General features: G+C 55.0%; 6 protein-coding genes across 6 annotated transcripts; 3 read left to right on the top strand and 3 right to left on the bottom strand.

Moving 5' to 3' along the window:
- Positions 1-987: 987 nt before the first annotated feature.
- On the top strand, positions 988-3,848 carry ColSpa_00608 (putative DNA glycosylase; the record flags this gene model as incomplete). The annotated part of the gene is made up of 2 exons (XM_049266820.1): positions 988-3,655; positions 3,724-3,848. 2 exons carry the CDS (start codon positions 988-990, stop codon positions 3,846-3,848), a joined length of 2,793 nt encoding a protein of 930 aa, XP_049122777.1.
- A 762-nt stretch (positions 3,849-4,610) lies between these two features.
- ColSpa_00607 (cullin-3) lies at positions 4,611-7,460 on the bottom strand (the record flags this gene model as incomplete). The annotated part of the gene is made up of 2 exons (XM_049266819.1): positions 4,611-7,109; positions 7,386-7,460. The coding sequence occupies 2 exons, from the start codon at positions 7,458-7,460 to the stop codon at positions 4,611-4,613; spliced, it is 2,574 nt and encodes an 857-aa protein (XP_049122776.1).
- A 757-nt stretch (positions 7,461-8,217) lies between these two features.
- ColSpa_00606 (uncharacterized protein) lies at positions 8,218-8,757 on the top strand (the record flags this gene model as incomplete). The annotated part of the gene is made up of 1 exon (XM_049266818.1): positions 8,218-8,757. The coding sequence occupies one exon, from the start codon at positions 8,218-8,220 to the stop codon at positions 8,755-8,757; it is 540 nt and encodes a 179-aa protein (XP_049122775.1).
- A 294-nt stretch (positions 8,758-9,051) lies between these two features.
- Positions 9,052-13,533, bottom strand: ColSpa_00605 (U3 small nucleolar RNA-associated protein 21; the record flags this gene model as incomplete). Its single annotated transcript, XM_049266817.1, has 1 exon — positions 9,052-13,533. The coding sequence occupies one exon, from the start codon at positions 13,531-13,533 to the stop codon at positions 9,052-9,054; it is 4,482 nt and encodes a 1,493-aa protein (XP_049122774.1).
- Positions 13,534-13,859: 326 nt separating this feature from the next.
- Positions 13,860-17,000, bottom strand: ColSpa_00604 (U3 small nucleolar RNA-associated protein 20; the record flags this gene model as incomplete). Its single annotated transcript, XM_049266816.1, has 3 exons — positions 13,860-13,902; positions 13,928-15,571; positions 15,622-17,000. 3 exons carry the CDS (start codon positions 16,998-17,000, stop codon positions 13,860-13,862), a joined length of 3,066 nt encoding a protein of 1,021 aa, XP_049122773.1.
- Positions 17,001-17,327: 327 nt separating this feature from the next.
- ColSpa_00603 (CWF19-like protein mug161) lies at positions 17,328-19,031 on the top strand (the record flags this gene model as incomplete). The annotated part of the gene is made up of 2 exons (XM_049266815.1): positions 17,328-17,344; positions 17,408-19,031. 2 exons carry the CDS (start codon positions 17,328-17,330, stop codon positions 19,029-19,031), a joined length of 1,641 nt encoding a protein of 546 aa, XP_049122772.1.
- Between the last annotated feature and the right edge of the window lie 4,342 nt (positions 19,032-23,373).

Here is a 23,373-nt window from a genome sequence, read left to right as displayed (position 1 = left end):
ACTGTTAAAGCTGTATTTTTGTGTTTAATTAAATAACTAGTGCAAGACCACTATATATCGTCCAAACCAGTCAAATGCGGTCCCTCACATGTTGTAAAGGTAGCTCGCAAAGTCAATTGGCATCCGATGTCCATGTCCGTGTGTGTGGAACTTCCTCTCAGGGTGGTCCTGACGGCGGGTTATGAAGCCGACGGATAGCGTGCGGATAGGCCGAGCCGGGCAGGACTGCACGACTCTACGGCTGGTGATTATCGAATGGAAAAGAGAAAAGAAGGACACGGGCCTGCCATAAATGGACTGTGCTGCCAGCCATCGACATGCGGCGATTAACCATTGCTGAGCACGACGAGACGACCAGAGGATGCTTGCAGCAGTCCCCAGGCTTCGTCGTCTGCTGGGGATGTGACAATTGAAACGGGCCAAGCCCACTTCTGCCGCACTCCGCATCCTTGAATAGCCCCAAACGGCCCCCATGACCCGAAAAACATGGGGGCACCGTGGGATTCTCAGGGGACTCCCACAGCTGTGGCACGCCTTGGCCAAGAGGGACCGCCACTAACTCGAACCAGCAGCAGCGCAGCTCGAGCTTCCTGCGCATGGCTACTACGTATTCTTTGTGCGACCCTTGACTCGCCTTCCACGAACCTTCGCTCATACACAACTCTCCCCGACATTCTCGAACCGCCCCCCCCCTCTTTTGCCCTCCGTACTGTCCTCCGTGTCCGTCGTCTGCCGCCGCCCTCCCATTAAACCCCCCGACCGTCGTGTGACTGTGTTCCGGTCCATGGGGAGTCGTCGTCGTTGCGTCCTCCCATACCCGAAAGAGGACTGAAGCCGCCTCGAGACAGCATGCCGTTTCAAGTCCTTCCGCAATCAACCTAGTCTCGATCCCATCTTTATTTTTGCTTTGACAGTTGCATCCGCTTGGCACACGATCCCTCCCAAGGGATCCTACGAGGACTGCATATCAGTCCCGTCTTCCTCACAATGGACACACCAGGCGCCGCCTCCCGACAACTGACCGCCGAGGACTCCAGGATGTCCCACGAATCGTCCCTCTCGAGCGTTTCCACCACCAGCCTCGTCTTCGACCGACTCCACGAGCAGAATGAGAAGAGCTACCACTCTTCGTCCCAGAGGCGCCGCGCCCCCTCTGTTTCGCGCGGCGGCTACGCCGACCTTCCCGACGACGACGATGACGAGAATGACTACAAGGAGGCCGACACAAACGACCTCGAGACGGGGCCGTTCCTGACGTCGACCGGCATGATGCGCCGCGTGGGCATGGATCGTGGCCTGAAGAAAGGGCTGTTGATACTCGGCGCTGCCTTCCTCTTCGCCTGGGGCGCCGCGCTCTTCGTCTTTCTATCCAACAAGTCATACAGGCATGGCAGCACCGTCGACCACGACCCTTCTGCGACATCGCGCGGGTCCGGAAAGCCCGTGACCTTGGACCAGGTCATGTCCGGCTTCTGGTACGCAAAATCTCACTCGATCAGCTGGATCGAGGGACCCAACGGAGAGGACGGCTTGCTGCTCGAGCAGGGTGCTCGGGGCAAGGACTACCTCCTCGTGGAGGACGTCAGGTTAGGCAAGAATGAACGCCAGGTCTCGACGAATGTCGTCCAGAGCCGCACGTTGATGAAGAACCCGTGGATCAACGTCAATGGCCGGCAATTGACGCCGTCCGGCGTCTGGCCGAGCAAGAACATGAAGAAGGTGCTCGTCTCGACTGACCGCCAGCACAACTGGCGTCACTCGTTTACCGCGCTGTACTGGATCTTTGACGTGGAGACCCAGACAGCCGAGGCTCTTGATCCCGAGCGCCCCGATGGCCGCGTGCAGCTTGCGACTTGGAGCCCCCAAAGCAACGCCATTGTCTTCACCAGAGACAACAACCTCTTCTTGCGAAAACTGGATGGCGACAAAAAGGTGACGCAGATCACCACGGACGGTGGACCCGAGTATTTCTATGGTATTCCCGACTGGGTCTACGAGGAGGAGGTTTTTGCCGGTAACAGCGCCACTTGGTATTCCGAGGACGGCAAGTACGTTGCTTTCCTACGGACCAACGAGACGGGCGTCCCGGAGTACCCCCTCCAGTACTTCGTGTCGAGGCCCTCGGGCAAGCAGAAGCCTCCCGGTGAAGAGACGTACCCAGATGAGAAGCGCATCAAGTACCCTCGTGCTGGTAGCCACAACCCCGTCGTAGACCTTCTCTTCTACGATGTCGAGCGCGGCGATGTCTTCTCAGTCGATATCGACGGTGGCTTCGCGGATGACGATCGACTCATCAACATGGTCCTCTGGGCCAACGACAAGGTCCTGATCAAGGAGACCAACCGCGTGAGTGACATCATGCGGGTGGTGCTCGTAGATGTTGTTGCTCGTACTGGCAAGACAGTCAACACCGTTGACGTGGGCAAACTCGACGGTGGCTGGTTCGAGATCTCCCATGAGACCCAGTTCATTCCCGCGGACCCTGCCAATGGACGACCAGAGGACGGCTACGTCGACACCGTGGTCCACGACAACGGTGACCACATTGCGTATTTCTCGCCAATGGACAACCCCGAGCCGGTCTATCTCACTGGTGGCAACTGGGAGGTCGAAGGCGGAGCCTCCGCAGTCGATTTGAAGAACAACTTGGTGTACTTTGTCTCAACCAAGGAGTCCTCCATCCAGCGCCACGTTTACAGCGTCCACCTCAACGGGTCTGACCTCAAGCCGTTCACGGACACCAAGTTCGAGAGCTACTACGACATCTCCTTCTCCAGCGGCGCGGGCTTCAGTCTCCTGACGTACCAGGGCCCCAAGATCCCTTGGCAAAAGGTCGTCAGCACGCCCAGCAACCCCATCAGCTACGAGCACGTTGTCGAGCAGAACGAAGAGCTTGCCGAGAACGCCAAGAAGTACGAGCTCCCCATCCTCAAGTACGGCACCATCAAGGTCGACGATGTCGAGCTCAACTACCTCGAGCGCCGTCCTCCCCACTTCAACGAGAAGAAGAAGTATCCCGTGCTGTTCCAGCAGTACTCCGGCCCCGGTTCCCAGAGCGTCCACAAGAAGTTCTCCGTCGACTTCCAGTCCTACGTCGCCTCGGCGCTGGGCTACGTCGTCGTTACCGTTGACGGCCGCGGCACGGGCTTCATCGGCCGCAAGAACCGCGTACTTGTCCGCGAGAAGCTCGGCCACTGGGAGGCCCACGACCAGATCGCCGCCGCCAAGGCCTGGGCCGCGAAGAAGTACGTCGACTCTTCGCGCATCGCCATCTGGGGCTGGAGCTACGGCGGCTTCAACACCCTGAAGACGCTCGAGATGGATGCCGGCCAGACGTTCAGCTACGGCATGGCCGTCGCCCCCGTCACGGACTGGCGCTTCTACGACTCCATCTACACGGAGCGCTACATGCGCACGCCCCAGCTCAACCCGTCCGGCTACGACCAGACGGCCATCTCCAACGTCACCGCCCTCGCCGGCAACGTCCGTTGGCTCATGATGCACGGCGTCGCAGACGATAACGTGCACTACCAGAGCACCCTCACCCTTCTCGACAAGCTCAACCTCGAGGGCATCGAGAACTACGACGTCCACGTCTTCCCCGACAGCGACCACGGCATCTACTTTCACGGCGCCAACAAGATTGTTTACGACAGTGAGTCTTCCCCCCACACTTTTTCCTCAAACAAGACCCCATTGACTAACCATGCGCCTCCTTTGCAGAACTTAGCAACTGGCTCATCAACGCCTTCAACGGGGAGTGGCTCAAGATCACCGACGCGAAGCCCATCGTCGAGCCCAAGGAGAAGGAGAAGAGGGTGGTACCCGCCGATGTATTATCTTTGTAATGGATTTCCAGAAGGAGTTTCGGGGGCGAAAGGCCAGCTTTGATTTTTTTAGTTCTTTTTTTTAATGCCCCATGGGCATCCAATAGAGGTAGTCCTGCCCATTTGAGTCTGGAACGCGTGATGTTCATCTCCAATAGCAGTCCAATCAGTTTCCCCCCCCCATGGGCAAGAGAAGCCAGGACACGACTCTTCCCCATTCCGCCGCTGACCTGAACCCTTCTCTTGGACCGAAACAGAACACGTGCAAGATAGAAACTCATAGAATCCGATCAGCATGAGACGACCGCTTTGCGACCGCAACGTTCCGCTTCACAAAAGACACGGGTCAGATTTTCTGAGCCATCAAAAGTCATTATCCCCTGGAATTCTGTACATGCAAAAGAAGTGAAGTATTGACACAACCGTAACCGGCCTTGGGGGTCCCCACATCCCCAAGGTAGGAGCCGAGTCCAAATAGTCGCAAGCTCGTCCTTTTATTGGCCCTGCAGAACCACAAAGAGATTTTGTTCGTCTGAAGCACACGATGGACGTAATGTTAAATGCTTGGTGCATGCTTCCCCACCGTCTCCCAGACACCATCCACCCCATTTTCGCAAAGGAAAGAGAGGTCAACGTGTAGGTCCTCAGTCAAACCACCCTGAAAACGCCGTGCCTGGTAGAAGAAATCCCGTGTAAACCTCCCTGATGCAGCCCTAAATGACCCCTCTAACCCGTTTCATGAGAATCGTATCCATCGTTCGTACCACACTGCAAGTGGTGCCCTTAGGCTAGGTAGCGATACGTCGGCGTCGACGCATCCTCCACCCGCTCGAGGTACTCGCGCACGATGAGGTCTTCGATCCGCTTCTTGATGAGGCTGATCTCAGGCTTGAAGCGACCGCTGAGCTGGTCAATGACCTCGGTGATGAGCTGCGAATGGCCGAGCTCCTTGCGTTGCCTGGGTTTACAGTTAGGAACGAAACAGAGATAGTGAGTGGCACGGAACACATACTTCATGATTCTGACAAGCGCGGCGTCGATGACGTGAGCTCGGGTCTGGTTGTTCTTCTCCTCGGTCTGTTTCCTCTCCTCGTCGCCCTCGACCTTGCTGGTAGCGTTGATGATGGGTGCCTTGATGCGGACAGTCTTGCTGACGAAAGACGCGTTGAACTTGAACTTATCGCCGGGCTTGATGGACTTGGTCGCGGGTTCCTTGGCCAGCACTCTAGCTTTGGGGACGATGGCAAGGGAAGTGAGGGTCCTGGCAAGGTCCTGAGGCGGGATGTTGGTCTTGGCTTGAATCTCCTCGAGAGAAAGCTCTTCGCCCTCCTCGAGCTCATTGAAGAGCAAGAGCACAACCATGCCGTAAGTCGGAACATTAATCTCGTACTTACGCTCACGCGCCAGAGGGCCCTTTCCGCCGGGGACGGCGGGGAAGACGCAACGGACATCGGCACTGCCGGTCGAACCGAGCCATGTCAACTTGCGGCCACTACGGTTGGTGAGGTAGTACTTGAGTAGGCTTTCCTGAAGACGCTTGATCTCTTCAGGGAAGATGCAGCCGCCGCCCTCGGAGAACTGCGACGTACGGCCCATGATCTCAGGAGGCCAAGAGTTGGTCGTTAGAATGTTGACACCAAGGTCGATTTGCTTGCGTGACACGTCGCCCAAGCCCTTGATATGGTCCCGGTAGCCTGATGTCAACTCGGCAGACGACTCCATATCTCTGAACATGCCCTCGAACTTGGCGGTGAACTGGTTGCCAAGCTCTTGCTTCATCCGTGAAATCATCGATTTCTCGACGTCGTGACTCTCTGACTTGTTGTTGAGCAGACGCTTTGCCAAGTGCTTCTGGTAGTATCGCTCGAAGAGGTCCTTGTCCGAGAGGTAGCGGATCACGGTAATAGCCTTCTCCAACACCGCCTCAGTCTCGGTCTCAGTCTTGCCTCGAATACCGCGTCGAAGGTTATCGTCGATGAACAGCGAGACGTACTCGGAGCTCTTGGTGAACATGTTGATGAAGTCGGAGAAGCTCTTCGTAAGTGCAGTTTGGATGATGAGGTCCTCCTGGAAGCACTTGGTCCACAGGTTGTCGAACTTGTCCTTGAGCTTGAGGACGTCGTCCACCCACTTTATAGCCGCAGCCGTCTGCTGAGCGGACGAGCTCAACGTCTTGGCCTTCTCTCCACCGTCAATCTCCTCCCCGTCAGCCTGTGCAGAGGCGGCCGAAAAGTTCGTATCCTTCAACATCTGTTCAATCTCGATACCAAGTTCAACCACACGTGCAGATAGAATCTTCTTCAGCGAGGCCTTCTTCGAATCGACCCGCGATACCAGCTGGTAGAGAATGGATAGCTCCTCCTCGCGGTCGTAATTGACCATTGACTTCAAGCCACTACCCTCGAGGTTCAAGAAGTCGTCCAGATGCGCCGAGATGAGCTCTTCTTCGACGACCTTGATAGACCTCTCTCTCGTCTCATAATGGATTGTGGTGTCACATCGGTCGTTCTCCTCCTGCAGTCGACGTTGAGTGTGTCGCAGCCATGCGCCGGCGTCCGCGTCGCGAAGTAGCCGCTCACATTCGCGCTTGTAGTATTCCCGCTCGGATTGCAGATACGCGGGCTCGAACACGGTCAGGTACAGTTTCTCCGCCTCGTTTTCCTCGTCGGACTCATAAAGGGAATCGAGCATTCGAACAATGTTTCGCAGCAAGTGGCGGTCAATCGTATCACCATCGCGCTCCATGTTGACGTGGTCAAGGATGACCGAGTTGAGGATGTCGAAGACGGTGTATTGTCCACTCGAGTTGAGAGACGCCCGGAGGATATGATCACGGAACAAACCAATGGTCGCCGTGTAGATGGACGCTTTGCGAGCATCCTGGGTGTAGCCCCGGTCGAGGTACATGAGGATATCGGCCGTCATGTTCATGGAGGTATTGTGGTGATCCCAAGACTTTCTTACGCCTCCCAGGAAAATCTCGCCCATCTTTCGCCGCTCGTTGACCGAGGTGGCCGCACCCCCCATTGCGGCGCTCACGAGGTTGGCTGTAACTAGGCGCTCGATGGTGGGGATGACGTGCTCGGAGAAGTATTGCTCCTCGAATTGCTTGACCCGCTCGTAAAGCATCTCTCCCTTCTTCTTAAGTACTATCTTGTAGGACGCTCGGTAGAGTTGCTCGAACGACAGAGTGCTGCAGTTCTGGTTGTGGATATCTGTGAGGGCCTGCTTCAGAGTCTCCCAGCACTGCTCGAAGTCGCTAGTATCGATGCCGGATGTGAGCTATTAAACAGTTAGCGCGCATCCTGAATATTGGGTTGTCCCGCCCGTGACTGGTGTTCTCCGTCTCATCATTGCTTCAGTGGCGGCCGGCAATCGGGCAAAGGGCCTGCAGGGTACACATGATGGCGGTCCAACAGGACGAACAGGAGAAGATGTGGTGACAAGTAGTAACAGGGTTCACTGGCGCAAATTGAACCACCATGATGGCAGTATGAACGACACCAGCTTGCTATTACACCCAACACCCAGTTTGTTCATGCTCGGGGTACAACTCACCCGACCCGGGCGGCGCGGGGGCCGAATGCGGCCGGCCCGCATGGCCGTGCCTCCTCCACCTCTGCCAGAAATCATCGTATGTGTATGCGTATCTGTCGGGATATGTCGTCGAGAAAATCTCTGGAAAAATTGGTGGTGGTGGGTGGTCGTTTCAGGTCGAGAAAGCTATCGCGGGAATACCTGAGTCGGTGGCGGCGGGGTAGCTTTCCCTCTGAGAAAGTGTGGCGGGATGGGTGAAAGCAACTTGATGTTACGGAAAAAGCGAAGAGGGAACGAGGGGAGAAATAGAAAATCCCGGCCAGGCTAGCGTGGAAAAGGTCGGCCGCGCAAAGAAATGCGGGTTCCGCGGCAGGAGGGTTTGGAGTGCTGGGATCTAATACAATACATCGCAGAAGAAAGAGGTATGTAAGTGTTCAAGTTCGATGAGGAACCGACGGCAAGGCTGCGCTGCGCTCCCCCGGCCGGGATGGTCCGCGCGCACATTACACAAGGCGGAAGGTGCGATCGGGCCATGAAAGCCAATCATTTCGGACCATCATCCCAGCTGCTGACGCACGGATCAGCCGGGAATGGTAGGACTTTAGGACCCTGATTCGTTTGTCTTTTCAGCATAGTGGGCCGAGAAACAGCGCCACCTGTGGCGTTCGGTTCAATCTTTTTTTTTTCTGCTCTTCTGAGATGCTGGGCTCTCGAGTCAAAGATGACGGCATTCCCAGGCCAATTCGAGACCAGCCCAGCCTAGCTTTACCAAGACTTCAAGACGAACACCACCGCAACCATAAACACCACGAAGCCATCAGCTCATACTCACGGACGCCTCATACATATCACAATGGCCTCGCGCTCAGCTTTCACAAAACTCACGCCGATGCTGCGACAAGCTCGCCCTGGCGCATCACCACTCAACCGCAGCAGCCCCATCCTCCAAGCCCTCCAAAATCAGCGCCCACAACAACTGCCTTTCCAACCCACCATCGCGACGCGCTCTGCCCACACGATCCCGAAGTCGAAAGCAGCGCGCGAGGCCGAGGCCAAGTCGCCTGCTCAGATGCGCCTCGAGGCCTCGCCGCACTACCAGCTTGACTTCACCTGCGTGCCGTGCGACACCCGCTCCCGACACAAGGTTTCCAAGCAGGGCTACCACCACGGCTCCGTCCTCATCACCTGCCCCTCATGCCGCAACCGCCACGTCATCAGCGACCACCTAGGCATCTTTGGCGATCGCAAGGTCACCGTCGAGGACCTCATGCGCGAGAAGGGACGCCTGGTGAAGAGAGGCACACTAGGCGAGGACGGCGACATCGAGTTCTATCCCGATGAGGGCACAGCAGAGGCTGAAGCCACCGACGCAAAGAAGGACGGTTCTGCTTGAGCGCGTCGAATACGAATAATACTGTACAATAATTGTGGTAAAATGTGGTGGGGAGGGAATCGGACCACAACGGCCTCAGTTCGCCGGGGAATGACTGCATAGAAGACGGCGTTCCGGATACCCAACATCACTATCTTGGGTCACGAAAAGACAAGGCATATTGTAACAATAGGAAATAGATCTCACATATGAATGGGCAATGTCAGCCCCTGTACTATATACAAATACACCCTTTCTAAATCTTGCGCATCCTTTTTCCCTTGCCGCAAACGCCGGTCCATGCAAACTCGATGATTACCACCCCTTGTACGCCTGTCGGAGCTGTTTGTGCTCGTGGCTCCTGACCTTCTTCCTCTCCTTCTTCTTCTCCGTCTTCTTTCTCTTGTCCCTGCCGTACTTCTCCGGTTGCGCAATGGCCTCGATCTTACGCTTGCTCGACCTCTGCTGTCTTCGTGTCCGCACCTCCTCCCTAATGGCCAGTAGCTGCTTGGTGTACTCGGCGGTGCCAAACTTCTTCTGCAGCGAGTCCATGAGGATCTGCGCCCTTGTCTTGAGCGTTTCGAGCCGAGTCTTGAAGAGGTCGTCCGTCGAGAAGGGTACGGGGATGTTGGGGTCCGTAAGGTTCTGCAGCGGGTAGAGTATGGTCTTGAACGAGGGCTCGAGGTTCTCCTGGGGCACACGGCGGCAAATGGTCTCCAACACCTCCATGGCGACTGTCTTAGGCGTTATGGCGGTAGACTTGGGGCGGACATCCTTGCGCAGGATCGAGGAGAGCTTCCAGAACAGGTACTGGAGATCCTTGCGATGTTCGTCGATCCTGTCCTCCTCTGCTGCGGTTTCATCGCGATCTCCCAGAGTCTCTGCTTCCGGTACGCTCTGTACCTTGACGGGCAGACGGGGGCCAAGGAAGATGAGGATTTGCGTGATCTCCGCGGCAAGGGCGTCGTCGATCTCGGGGGTTCTTAGGGCGTACAGGGTCAGTCTGACAAGCTCCTCGAGGTCCTCAACCTCAAGGTCCAGGCCATGCGATCCCTTTAGTGCTTCGCCCGACTTGTTGGATTTGCCAGCATAGTCAGCGAGGAACGTGCTCAACACCTTGGTAGTGCTCAGTTTGACCGAGTTCTCGGGGTGAACCAGGCAGCCGCGGACATCTCCCCAAAGCTCCTTGGATTCAGAAGACAGCAGTCTTGCTGGGTACTTCTCCGTAAGAACTTGAACATCATGGAGAACGGTATTGATGAGGTCTTCATCAGCGACGCGGATGTCGCCGGTTCCGACAATCTCGCCAATCTTGCCGAGAACCAGCTCCAACTCCTTCTTGTGCTTGGATGACGGCTCCTTGGCCTCAAAGAAGAAGCCAAAGGCTTGCAGAGATAACTTCGTGACCGCAGCGTTGTCCTCCTGCTCAAGCCACGACCGGAGAAGAGTCATGAAGTTCTGCGTCCTCTCCTTGTCGGCCTTGCGGAACATTTCCTTGACAAGCTCGCCCGCAGCAAGGCAGCACTTCTCGCTGTCATCGTTGGCTAGTACCATGACAAGAGGCAAGAAGCAGGTTGAGATGACCTCTTGAACAAAATCATCCGCGGACTTCATGAGCAGGAGATGAACGACCTCCATAACGGAGAGACGGCCGCCCTCACGCTCGTAGGTCAAGTTGGCGACAACAAAGTTGAGCTGCTTCACCCAGCGAGCCTTCCTCTGGGGGTAGTCCTTGAGGAATTGGAAGAACGCTCCTCTTGCCAGGTCTCGGGTATCCTTGTCGTCGTTGGTGATCATGACAGTGCCTACGTAGTCGAGTGTGTCGTAGACGACTGCAGTCTCAATCTTGCGCTCAAGCACGGAGCGGAGGAAGTTGAAGGTGACGTGGCGGTAGAGAGTCTCTGTCAGATCGTCCTTCAGCTTGCCTAGCAGCATGTCAATTGCTGCGTCCTTGACAGGAATATCCTTGCGCTCGCGCAGGACAACCGAGAGCAGCTTCAGAGCAGCCTGCGAAAGCTCGGTCGTGGTCGAAGTTGACATTGAGATGCTCTTCGTCGCCTCTTTGGCCGCAACCTTGTACAACTGAACATCGTCGTCGTTATTGAAAGGAACCTTAGCCAGGACCGTGAGAAGCCTGAAAGCCGCAGTCTTAACATCGTCCTCGCCGCCCACAATAGCGTCACCGAGAATGGGAACAAAACCGGCAATATTCGCTGCGGTGCGCAGGCTATCGTACTTCTTCCAAACAGACCGCAGGATATCGAAGGCGAACTTGACCAGCTTGAATGTGTACTTGCCGGCGGTACCGTGGTTATCCTTCTTGACGCCCTTCTGGTAAAGGTACTTCTTCAGACGGTAGTCGATCTTTGGCTGCACCTCGGGCTTCTGGTTCTTATAGACCTCCTGGATAACTTCGTAACAGAAAATCAAAGTGTCCCGGCTTTCCGATGCAGGGTTCTGCAAAAGACCGGCGGTGATTCTTGCTAACAATGTGTCGATTTTGCGAACCAGCTTGAGGTCAACCTTCTGCATGAGAAGAGACTGCAGGGGGTGGACGAGAACGACGAGTTGGCTGATGGAGGCTGACTTGGCAATGAGCTCCATAGAATCCTGACTCTTGCTTGCCTTCACTTCCTTCATTTCGCTGATGTAACCTTCGGCGTCCTTTTCTTGACCAGTAACACCAAAAATGTCGTCAATGATGATTGAGACAATAGATCGCAGAGTGTAATCGAGGTCGCCCTGCTGGAATTCCGGAATGACTTTGAGAAGCATCGAGTGAAGGGTGTAGGACATGACGTGGAGTTGGTAACCTCTCTTGAGAGCACCACGCAACTCTTTCAGGATGAACCCAAAGTAAGTAGGACCCAGCACCGACGCAATCTGGACGAGAGTGTCTCTGGCCATCTCACGAGCATCCCAAGATTTGCTGCGCAGAATGTGGCAGATGTCGGTGAGTACACCAGCAAGCTTCTGGCCCATCTCTTCGGACGGCAGAAGCTTGAGAAGCTTAACGATGATGACACCGACCGGTACACGGTAACTGACCTCGGACTCATCTTTCTCGTGCAGATGCTTGATCAACGAAGGCAGGAATAGGTTATTGACATCCTTGCTGAGCTTGTCTTGCGTGGGTATCGTGAGAACTAGTCTCTTGACGGAAGGCGAGGTCATCTCTGAGTTGTCCACCTGCATTGGCTCGGCGCCCTTCTGTTCAACAGCAAATATGAGGGCATCGCAGAACTTGGCAAGTAGTCGAATAACCTGCTTTTGGTTGTCTGGCTTGGACTCGACGTAGCTGATGTACCTCTGTAAAATGACGCGGTAGTGCTTCCAATCCAGAGACTGTGCCAGGTTGCCAATCGTGATCGTTGCTTGAGCACCCAAGCCCTGGTCATCACTTCCCTCTGCGCGACCAAAGATAAAGTGCTCGAGAAGAGGGATGAAGAACTGGCTGAGGTTCTGGCTGCCAATCTCCGAGCTGTCATTGACAGTGTCGAGCATGCGGATGGCTTCCAGCTGTCGTGAGGTTGCAGGGCTGAGGATGTTGAAGAAGAAGGGCAATTCGGACGTCTCCTCGGCAACCTCGCCAGTCAAGAGCCCCTTCATGTCTGCGACAAGCTCCCACGTGGGCATTTGTGAGAGAAGATAGCCGAACACTCTAAGGTACTCCCGCCTGACAGTGGCGGATTCCTCCCGGGCTCCAGTATAGATGGAAGGTAACAGGATGGTCTTCAGGTGAGATTCGAAGCCGGTCTTTGCAGCCTGATCAGCGCAGGAGGCCACCTCTCTGATGAACTTGCGCAGACAGTCTGCAGAGTTCGATGCCAGAATACCATACTCTTCATCCGAACGGATGTAGTAAATCAGGTTGTGAAGCAAAGGGAGCCATTGCTTGACAGTGAAGGGGGTTTCCTTGTTTGTGATCCGAGTGAATGCCACCAGCCGCTTGTCGTAGTCCGGCTCATCAATGCGGTCCTTCGCGAAAGAATTGAGTTCACTGCAAATTTCGGCAACTTCCTGAAGTGTGTTGTCCTTTTCTGCGAGGGCGGCAAGAACACGGGCCAGGGCTTGTCTGTTATCTCTGTCCTTGAAGTAACTGAAGAGGGAAGACAGAGTCTCGAAGATAGCAATGTCAGCAGTCTTCTCCTCCGCCTCTTCAGAGCCAAGGATGGTGATGAAGCGCTCGAGAATGAGTAGAATTTTGCCCTTGGCTCTAGGGTTTACTCTTCTAGGCGGCTGGTTGAGAAGGAATGTGGCAATCTTGAGAGTCTCGTGCACATTGGCAGAGGTTTCGACAAGAGGTGACAACTCCACGATGGTCTCGATGCAAGCCTCAAGCAGCTCGTTGCCCATGGTCTGCGTCTCTAGCGTGGTGGTGATGGTCTTCAGCATCAGCTCCATGTTGGCATCAAGGAGTTCAGTCCGAATGAGCTCATTGAACTCAGACTCCTCAGCAGGAGCCTGCGCCAGCTTGACAAGGTTGCGGACGATGCTCAAGGCGAAGACCTTGACATTCTCCTTGCCCTTAGGCACAGACACACACTCGATGACCTTTGGCAAGATCTGGTCGTTGATTGAGATGAACAGCGCGGCCTTGGGGAGCTGAGACCAAGTTGACAGAAGCTGCATGATGCTGGAGACCGACTGAGCTGTCTCGATGGGAAGCTTTTCAATCCTAGGAGTGACGGCCTCGTTGACGATGGGCTCCGAGTAAAGCGACCAGTTGAAGTCCTGTGCATTGCGGAATAGGGTGATCAAGCACTTCAGACCTGTGGTACGGATAACTTTGAGCATAGACTCTTGTGAGGCTTCGTTTGTCTCTTCAGCCTCTTCATCTGGTTCTGCAGCCGACTCCTTGAGCCGTCGGCAAGCAAAGATGAGACAGTACAGCACAGGGTGAATGAGTCTCTCGACGTAAGGACCAACATGTGCGCCAAGTTCGTTGATTAGTGGGAGCATCATGTTCATGAAACCAAGCTGCTTGCGAGGAGGGAGGATCTCCTTGTCAAACAAGGTGGCGCGGAAGCCGGATTCGTCGATAACGCGAGCGCCCTTCAGACCGCCGATGGCGATGTCCAGAAAGCTGCCGGTATCTTCCACGCTGAGGTTTCTCAGGACGGTCAAACGAGTAGCTTGAAGGCCATGTCGGCCGCTAGCAACGCCCTTCTTCGAGATAGTTCGACCGTACAAGAGCCTGAGGAGAACGGGCATCAACTCTTCCCGGTGCTCGGGTCTGATGGCCGACTCTCCCTGGAGGAAAACGGTGACTTCATTCTTGAATCTGGCCTCGTCGAGGAGGTACTCCAAATTTTCCTGGTAAGGTCGTACACCATCCTGCTTCCATGCAAGAATGGCTTTCAGAGCCAGCTTTTGGACCTCTACGTCACCATTCTCCATAAGATGGAGAAGTGCGCGGTAAACTCTCTCGTTCTGATAGAGCACCTTGGGGTTGATGAAAAGAGCGAAGACGCCAATGAGCGCCTTACGATCCTGAAGCGACCAGTCTTCGCCCTTGGCCTGGACTTCCTCGTCCTCTTGGCTGTCGGAGGAGTCTTCGTCGGCAGCGGCCCAGGCCAGGAACGACGGTACAAGCTTGCGAGAACGCTTCTCCGCCAAGTGAGGCATCGCGGTGAGGACCTTCAGAGCCTGCGCACGTGCATTACTGGCGTGAGCGTCAACAGTTTGCTGTTGCTCGTCGAATGACTTGAGCATAAGGTCGATGGCGTTGTTCACCACCTCCTCAACATGATCAGCCATGCCCCAAAGCTGTTGCACGTGTCGGCAGTCAAAGTCGGTAATCGCTTGACGGTTCTGGAGCGTAGACTGGCCACCTGGCCCAGACCACCTGGGAGAGGGTGTTTCAAGCCAGTTGAAGGCTGTCGCAGTGATGGCCTCCTCGCCCTTCTTGGACTCCCCAACAAGCTTGAGTGCGGTGATTGTGTCATCCCACAAGGGCGACAGCTTGATTGTCAACATGCCGAACATGAAGGAGGGAATCGCCTTTATCAGCCACGAATTATCTTTCAACTGTGAGTAGTTTTGACCAAGCTTGCGAAGGTGCATGGCAACATTTCTGAGGCTGGACAAGTCCATGGCTGTATGTTCAATATCCAGCATAAGGGTGTGGCATTGGAGCTCGTCCGGAGTTGACTCGAATTGTTGGAGAATCCTCAGAGATGCAAGGCGAAGATCATGAGAAGGAGCCGAAAGGTTCTCAATGAGCGCCTGAACGACCGGGTCCTCTTCTGTTGAGCCCTCGCTGCTATCACTGTTATGGCGATCCGCAAGGGAGGGTTGGCTTTTTGTGGCCTCGGTGTAAGTAAGATACGCCTCCAAAAAGCCTACTGAGCGGCTGAATCTGGGCAAAGCAGCCCGGAGAAGCGGGTTCAACGCAGGGTCCACTGGACCTGCTGCTTTGCTCATGCGCAGATAGGCATGGAAGCCTTGACTGATACTGAAATGCACCTCGTCGGACGCCAGCGTTGAGGACGGCTTGAGCGCAAGCCTCAGCTTCCTAAGCAGAAGTTCCGCGATCTTGGCGTTGGCCGAGGGGTGAACGGTCGTAGAGAACAGCAAGTCCAGCAGCGCCGAGTATTTTGGCAAACATCTGTCGCGCCATGTCTGAGGGTCCTTATCGTACGCCCCACGTTCAGGGAAAGGAGATGCCTCAAGACGTTCGAACTTCGACACAATCTGGTCCTGCCAGCTGCGCGGAAGATTGCAAGTCTCCTTGCCTCCTGGTGAAGGCAAACTGCCATTTTGGACCATACGCGGTAGGAATACACACAGCATGTCTTCATTGTTGCCGTCAGACCAGTGGCTGACAATAAATCTGCATCGTGTAAGCTCGAGAAGACTTTGTTGCCAAGTGATTGCACTTACCTTTGGAAGTAGGTCTGGAAAAGACTTCGGAAACGTGTAGAGTCGAGGTTCGAGAAGTATGCACAGAAGGGGATGTACCATCTCATGAGGCGCTCCCTCTGTAGAGCAGTCATGAAGTCCTTGATCGAGGGAATCAAAGCATCTATCGGCGCTTGGTGCCAGACGATTGCAGCGTTGACAATCACATGTTTCCATACAAGGCCCAGCTTATCCTCCGTCGCTTCGGGAGAGTGCTGTGCCATCGAGTCCAACATTGCGGTAAGGTTCTCCACCAGGGTAGTCCAGTTGCTGATTCGAGATCCGTGTCGGACACCGGCGGCCGTGCCAAGCACCCTGACTTGTGGGACAAACTTCCATGTCTTGTTCGGCTTAGAATCGCTCAAAGCCTCCTGCACTTGTTCTTGCATCGCCTCAAGCACAGGAGCGAGGTCCTTGTCGTTGGAGTGGTGGGTGATGCTGGTCAAAACACCGCAAACGAGATCAGTCCATGTCGTAGTTGGTGTGAGATCAGCTTCCGTCTCGGGAATCGCCTTCATCAAAGCTGCAAGAACGGCCGGGCCGGTCGAGTGGATGGTCTGACCAGGGCCTTTGATCGCCTCGGAGAACATGGTCATGAGACCGTCTTGGTATAGTTGGAATTGACGTTCACCGACCATGCTCCGAAGGTCGTCTCTTGCGTGGCTGACAATTGCGACGAGAGCGGTCTCTCGGTTCGCTGGCGCAGCGGCCTTCTTGATCAGAAAGCTCATAGCTTCGGCGGCGAAACGGGCAATGTGAGGGGGATGGCGAGCCTTTCCCAGGAGTGGCGCCACGACATCGTAAGTTGGCCGCAAGTTAGGCACTATGAGCCTCGATAGGTACTTGAAGAGGAAGGCAAGGGCCGCGAAAGTCCATTCGATAACGTCGGCGTCCTGGGGCTTGCCCGCAATGGCGATGATGAGATCCAGAGACTTTGCATAATACTTCTCGAAGCGTGTGCCGATATCATGCGCAAACGCTGTGAGGAGCTCCAGCAGCGGCTCCAATGCCTCTTTCTCTTGTTTCGCCAGCGATTCCTCCAGCAAGCCGAAGATCTTCTCCTCAAAGTGCAAAATCTGGGCCAGACTCTCGCTCACAGGCAAGGCTTGCCTCTTGAAGTCGTTGAAGCCCTTGGAGATGTTGAGTTCTCCCCATCTTTGAAGGCCATTGCGGAAGTAGGAGGTCGTGGATTCGAGGTCTTCGGCATCGAGGTCGTGTCGGCGGACTTTTCGCAGGGGATCGAGCGCGTTGAGTTTCGAGATTTTGGCAGCGAAGGACTCCCACCGGTGGTTCTTTTGGTGAGGAGTTGAATACTTGCCCTTATGGGACTTTGTGATGCGCCCAGACGAAGTGGAAGGCATGTTGGGCGAGTTGACAGGTTGAGTGTGCAGAAACCCGTCTTTGATCGCCTCCCAACTTCACTGCTTGATCGCGAAAAAAAGTTCCCCGCCAACTCTTCAAAGCTCAAAAAATTTGGACTTTTTTTCTGCCGGCTGAAGGTCGGCCGGTTGCGATAAGCTGATAAGATTGCGAAAAGCGGGTCCAGTCCAGTCACGGAGCTTAAAGATAAAACGGGTCCCACATTACTTCATAGGTTACGCGCATCCTTCTGTCGCATCTCAAAGCCCACCCAAGCTTCCCTCAACAACACCAGCCCACCAGCCCCAAGCATCAGTAACCGAAGCGCAATGGCTGCACCCAAGGTGTAAGTGCAGTCGCAAACAACTATACACCAATTCGAATGAACGTTGCATCTGACTGTTTCTAGGATCGTTCTGGGAAGCCTCGATGGCGGACTGCAGCCGGCCTTCACGAAGCTGGCGGCGCTTCACTCGAAGAACAACTTTAGCTTCGCGATCGTCACTGGCAATCTCTTCGGCGTTGACAACGAGACCACGGTTGATACCCTTTTAAACGGCGAGCTTAAGGTGCCCCTTCCCGTTTACTTTACCGTCGGAACTACGCCCCTTCCCCCGCGAATTGTCGCGAAGATCGAGGCCGACGAGGAAATCTGCGAGAACCTCCACTTCCTCGGCAAGCGCAGCATCACCAAGTCCTCGGAAGGAATCAGGATCGTCACACTGGGCGGAAAGCTTGACGTGGACGTTGTGGGAGGACAGTCAAAGGAGCAGCATCTGCCTTACCACACCGCAGACGATGCGAAGTCACTCAAGGGTGCCAACAAGGCGGACATCCTACTGACGACGGTGTGGCCGGCAGGCGTCTGGACTGGTTCCAAAGTTGCGCTTTCCCCCGAAAACCAGGCTGCAGTCGAGAGCACAGCAGAAGTCGCCGAGTTGTGCGCGACGTTGAAGCCCCGTTACCACTTCGCCTCTTCTCCCGCCGAATTCTTCTACGAGCGTGAGCCCTTTGTCCACCCAATCGAGGAAGGCAGTGAGGAAGTTCCGGTCACCCGCTTCATTTCAATGGCACCTTACGGAAACCCTGCCAAGGCCAAGGCGCTTTATGCGTTCTCACTGAAGCCCAACGAGACCAATGTCGAGCGGCCTGCTAACGCCACCTATACTCCATTCAACTCCCAGAAGCCGAAGAAACGCGCGCAGGATGAGGGGTCTTACAGCCGCTTTGCCAACGGCGACGACGATGGACGTCAGCATCGACGTGGAAACAAGCGCCGTCGCCACCAGTCGCCCCCTCCTGGCCCGGATCGCTGCTTCTTCTGCTTAAGTAACCCCAACCTGGATACCCACATGGTCTGCTCCATCGGCGAAGATAGTTATCTTGCTACTGCCAAGGGCCCTCTTGCCACGTCGCAGACCTTCCAGGAACACGGCATCGGCTTCCCTGGTCATGTCATCATCACGCCGCTCGCGCACACCCCGACTGTCCACCACTCTGGCGTCGAGAGCTACGCCCCAGAGGAGGCGGAGAAAACCCACAAGGAGATGAGTCGTTTCCGCGAGGCGCTTCAAGCCATGGTATCGACCAAGTCTAGTCACAAGCTCGGTGCCATCACGTGGGAAATCAGCCGTGGCCGTAATATTCACGCCCACTGGCAGTTCCATCCCGTCCCTGCCGACTTCGTTTACAAGGGGCTCGTCGAGGCCGGCTTCCGTGTTGAGGCCGAGAACCTCAAGTACCCAGAGTTTGAGAACCGTGAGCTTTCTTACGAGGAGCAGGCTGATTTTGGCGATTATTTCCGCATTTGGATCTGGGCCGACGACGGCGAGGACAGAATTAAGGGCACTAACCTCGTCATGAAGCTCGACCCCAATATGCGCTTCGACCTGCAATACCCGCGCAAGGTCGTCGCGAAGCTTCTCGGTCTCGAGAAGCGTTTTGTCTGGCAGGATTGCGTACAGACAAAGGAGGAGGAAGAGAAAGACGTGGCGGCTCTCCGCGAGGCCTTCAAGGAGTGGGACTTTGCATGATGGGCGCACATTTGCACCGGAAGAGTCTATTCATCTTGGCCATGGTCATAATTTTGCATCTTTGAAATGGCATTAGGCATGGGAGGCGTTTGAAAAAATAATACCCGGGTTATCTGCATATTCTTGCTATACGAGCAAACGGCCTGGGGCAGGCTGCATCTGCGGTAGCTTTACTCTCATCTAGGGCTGCAAGAGGGATGTTGGGGGAAGGGGTCTTGCTTTATCTTTGGAAGATGGGATTTCGCAAAAAGCTATTCTATTTTCTTGTCTTCAGGAATAGGAGCATCTGCATAGACAGGAAGAGGTACCAAAAGTTTATGAATTGCCCACCACCGTCTCTTTGCGTTCATATTCGCACCGCACTTTTGCCATGAAGTTTGCTCCTCGTGGCAGGTCTTGGCATTCAGAGTTCAAACCAGAGCGAGCGATCTGGCTGGAGATGTTGGATGTCCCTTGCCGACTCACTGCGGCAACAGGCAGGCTGCTATGTGTTTCTATTTGTTTTGGCAGGCCACGCCATCCCTCGCCCGGATCTATCAATGATACAGTTTGGCTGAGGCTTTTCGTTTCCATCACCTTGTCTCCACCCAGACAGCCATCTGTGTGTCGACTAACCTACTGCTTCGAGAAATCCATGTCAATAACACATTCTGGCGCCATCTCGTTCACGCCTACGCTGTCGGTATGTAACATGGCAACCATCCGAGGCCAGAGACAACCCGGAGATGTTCCCCGCGAGCGAAGTCAACAACCTTCGATCCCTAAACAAGCTTCTCCCTTGAGAAGACACGAGTCCCGTCCACGTTGGATCGGGCATGCCTCTTCGGGGCGTATGCCGACCCCTCCCCCTCCCCCCACAGGACCCTGTCCGCGTGCTGGTTCTCTTGCGGAGCCGCATCCAAGGGAGGCTGAGACCTCGTCGTCAACTTTCCTGTCTGAACCCCGGCAGTCTGGCAAGACTGAGTCACAGGAAGGTCCCGGAAGGCTCGCCTGAGATGAGCCAAGACTCTTCTATCCACGAATTGACCAGCGCCGGCGGATATCCAGACAGGCTTCATGCATTGAGCTCTCCGGGCTGCAAGGCAGAGCTCCCCGGCGCTCTCCCTTGCAGGCGGACGTCGTCCCGTACGGCGTGGTCGATACACCCGAGACGCGGCTAGGTGCTATCACGGCCAAGTGACAAGGGATGGGAAGGTCGGCTACACTTGGAGATTGAGAAGTGCACACCCCATGTTGATGAGTAGTTTCCTTGATCAGATGTCTCGATTGGAGAACAGACCTTTCAACCAGAACGGGCCTTGTGTTTTTCTGGAATCTACTCAGTTGGGCCTCTCGAGGTTCCCCCCCAGCACCGACTAGCCCCGAACAATGCGGCCTTTCCTCTCCCTTGCAGAGACAATCAGCGTTGCCGTGTGCCAGACAAAGAACAACTACGGGCGAGCTAGTTATTATCCACTGGAGAGGAACGGAGGCCACGAAGGAATATCAACGAGGCCGGAGATTGGACGCAACCGCACCCGATCTTACCGTCTGACCTTGATCAAGTCTTGGCTATCGACTGGCGCGAGACTCATATGACGGAATGGCTTCAATCCAAGAACTTTGTCAGCCCTGGGGCCTCGAGGGGTCCCGGGCATTCAAGATGCCACTTTCCTCTACTTGAATCCATTCCTCCCTTGCGGAAAGAAGGGATTGTCACCAGAAGCCTGCGGCTGAAAACACACATTGCCGAAAATGGAGCTGTCAGGGACTATCCGAACAAGGCAACGGAGACGCGGGCAAGAAAAGAAAAGTTGGCGAAACCCGGAGATTTGACAATCCATCCCACGCGTCAAGGGCCAGCCTCCTTCGGCGAGATGTCTCAACTCCCCTGGGGGGCGAAGTGGCTTGGCCCGCGGAACGCTGTCAAGCTCAGACATTTTTCAAATTTGTTTTTGGGAAAACACAAAAAAACCGTTGGCCAAACGTCTTTCTTCTTCGACTTTTTCGGTGCCCTTTCCCGTTCGGGAAACACCTCGAAACGTTACGCGCGGGCTCTTCCCTCGCGCCCGTACGCTTCCTTCGGACTCGCGTTGGGGAGAAGGGAGGGGAGGGGAGGGGGGGGGGGGGGGGGGGGCAGGACGGAAAGCTCTCAAACACAACAAAGGGAAAGTGCTTGGCTTCAAACAGTGGCATGCCTGGGCTCGTTGAGGTAAACCGCCAAGGTGTTCCCGTGAAGCCGGTTTTGGTCCCCCTCTTACTCGCGAGATGAAGACTGTGAGCCTCGAGTAAGGGACGGGATGAATGGGCGCGGCATCTCGAGTCGTGCAACCACCAAACCACCCCGTCAGAAGCGCCGGAAGCGGCAACGTTCCCTCGACTCAAAGAATTATATCCCCTCTCTGCAGATTCCCATACCAGAACACGGGAACAATGGAAACACCCAAACAGCTGCCGGGATCCGTCAAAGACACCATAGCACGCGGGCGTCTCTAAGGAATTCTCTACGACACTATTTGCATGCACAGTTGGAGCCCCAGTAACAAGCAAGGAGGCGGCACATACTTGTTTCCCGCAATGAAAGGAAAACGTCCGTCCATCCTCCATCGAGTGTACCCGGACCAACATCAGGCCGTCCACGCTACTCGAGTTGTCCCTCCCGCCGAGGCAATCAAACCTTCACCTCCTCTGACATCATCATCATCATCATCATCATCATCATCATCATCATGTCGTCCTCGACCTCACGAGCCTCCCATCTCCCATTGGGAAAGTCACCGTAACACTAGAACATTCCACAAAGGGTACTCCTGGACCGCAAGTCACAAATAGAAATACACACCGCAAACACATACAAACACACACACACGGCACAACAAGGAACCCGCCTCAGATTAAGCGAGGGATTAGCGGGCCAAGATGTGAGATCCTAGCGTGAGGCTATGAGGAAAGAGTAAACCTCCGAATAAGTCTGGGAGAGGGGGTCCGAGCACAGCTCCCAGGTCTCCAAGCCTCTTCCATTATCACCCGGGTCCCCGTCTGTCACATCAGGCAGGATCTGGAGTCATGGAGGGAGACGGCCCACGTCCCGTCGACCGGTTCGGCCGAACGAGTCTCCAAGCCAGACACCGAATCCGGGTCGTGAAACCATGTAGTACAACGGGGGTTGGGAAAAAGCAAAGGCACAGGGACAAGGGTCGCAACGTCGATACGAAGAATAAGGAAGAACAACCGTGGCGGTTCCTGATCGTCTGTGGGGAAGGTTTCGAAACTATGGATGAACAACATTGGAGGAGGGAGGGGAGCTGTGACCTCCGTCCCGGGAATGCACAGACTTCGCCGAACGTGATCTCAACGTCCAACGTCGAGGAGGCTTGGACGAACGCGCCGGGCTCGCGCGTCCGCGCATCCCACGACAATTGCTAATCAACCGCGATCGAGCGCGTCCCAGAGAGTCCAAGCAAGTGTGAGTGCGTTTGTTGTTTTTGTGTGTATTTTCATGTAATTGAGTATGAGCTAGCTCGGAACGATCCGACCATGGACCGTTCGTGTTGTTGGCAATTTCTTTTCGATCGCCAGTACTGTACAGAAAGAGCATGGATTCACCCATGCGGCATTACACGATTTGCAGCTTCCAAGCTTGCAGTGCTCTTCAACCCCTTTCGCCAATGTTACAAGGCAATCCCAAGCAGCTGCTTTTCATCCACTGTATAGCTCTTCTCCGCTCCTGCGTGCAACTGTTGCAGTCACTCCTACAAATATACACAGCGGAGGTTGTAGTCCTCCAACAAGCTCACCCATCGGTGGAAGGTCCGTGGGGCTTTGTTTTGACGAAAAGATAAAAAATGTAAAGGGAATTGGTGTCTAGAGGTCTGTGAGTGTTTGTTGTGCCATCCGATGACAAGGATGTCGGGTATCCGGCGTTTGGATAGAATAGGTTTGGTATCAGGTGAAGATGGTCAAGTGACCGGGTTGAGCACAAAGGAAAAAGGGAGTCCGCCGAGTGTGTAGCCCGAAATACTCCTCCGGATAATGTGGGGAGACCGACAGAATTGCAAGACCGAGATGTCATACCGAAATGATCCCGCGTCTGATCTGCGGAGACACGAGACTTCGTGGTATCGTGTGCGTCGAGGCCTACTCCCATCTCGGCGGACTTGCTCGACAGCGTCGAGTGATGCAGAAAATGTTGTGACAAAGGAAAAAAAAGAAAAGCCAAGGACAATGCTGTAAAATGCCGACAGGGAGCCACCCCAAGATGCCAGATCCAAAGTGGACTCCGAACAACCATATCAAGGCGATGCGGGGACAATATGCCAAATGCGTCTAATGCCGGGTTGTTGTTTTTGTTGTATGTTCAGGT

This window comes from Colletotrichum spaethianum, assembly GCF_022836535.1.
Source record: "Colletotrichum spaethianum MAFF 239500 DNA, contig01, whole genome shotgun sequence".
Lineage (NCBI taxonomy): Eukaryota > Fungi > Ascomycota > Sordariomycetes > Glomerellales > Glomerellaceae > Colletotrichum > Colletotrichum spaethianum.
This window is presented reverse-complemented; position numbering and strand designations above follow the sequence as displayed.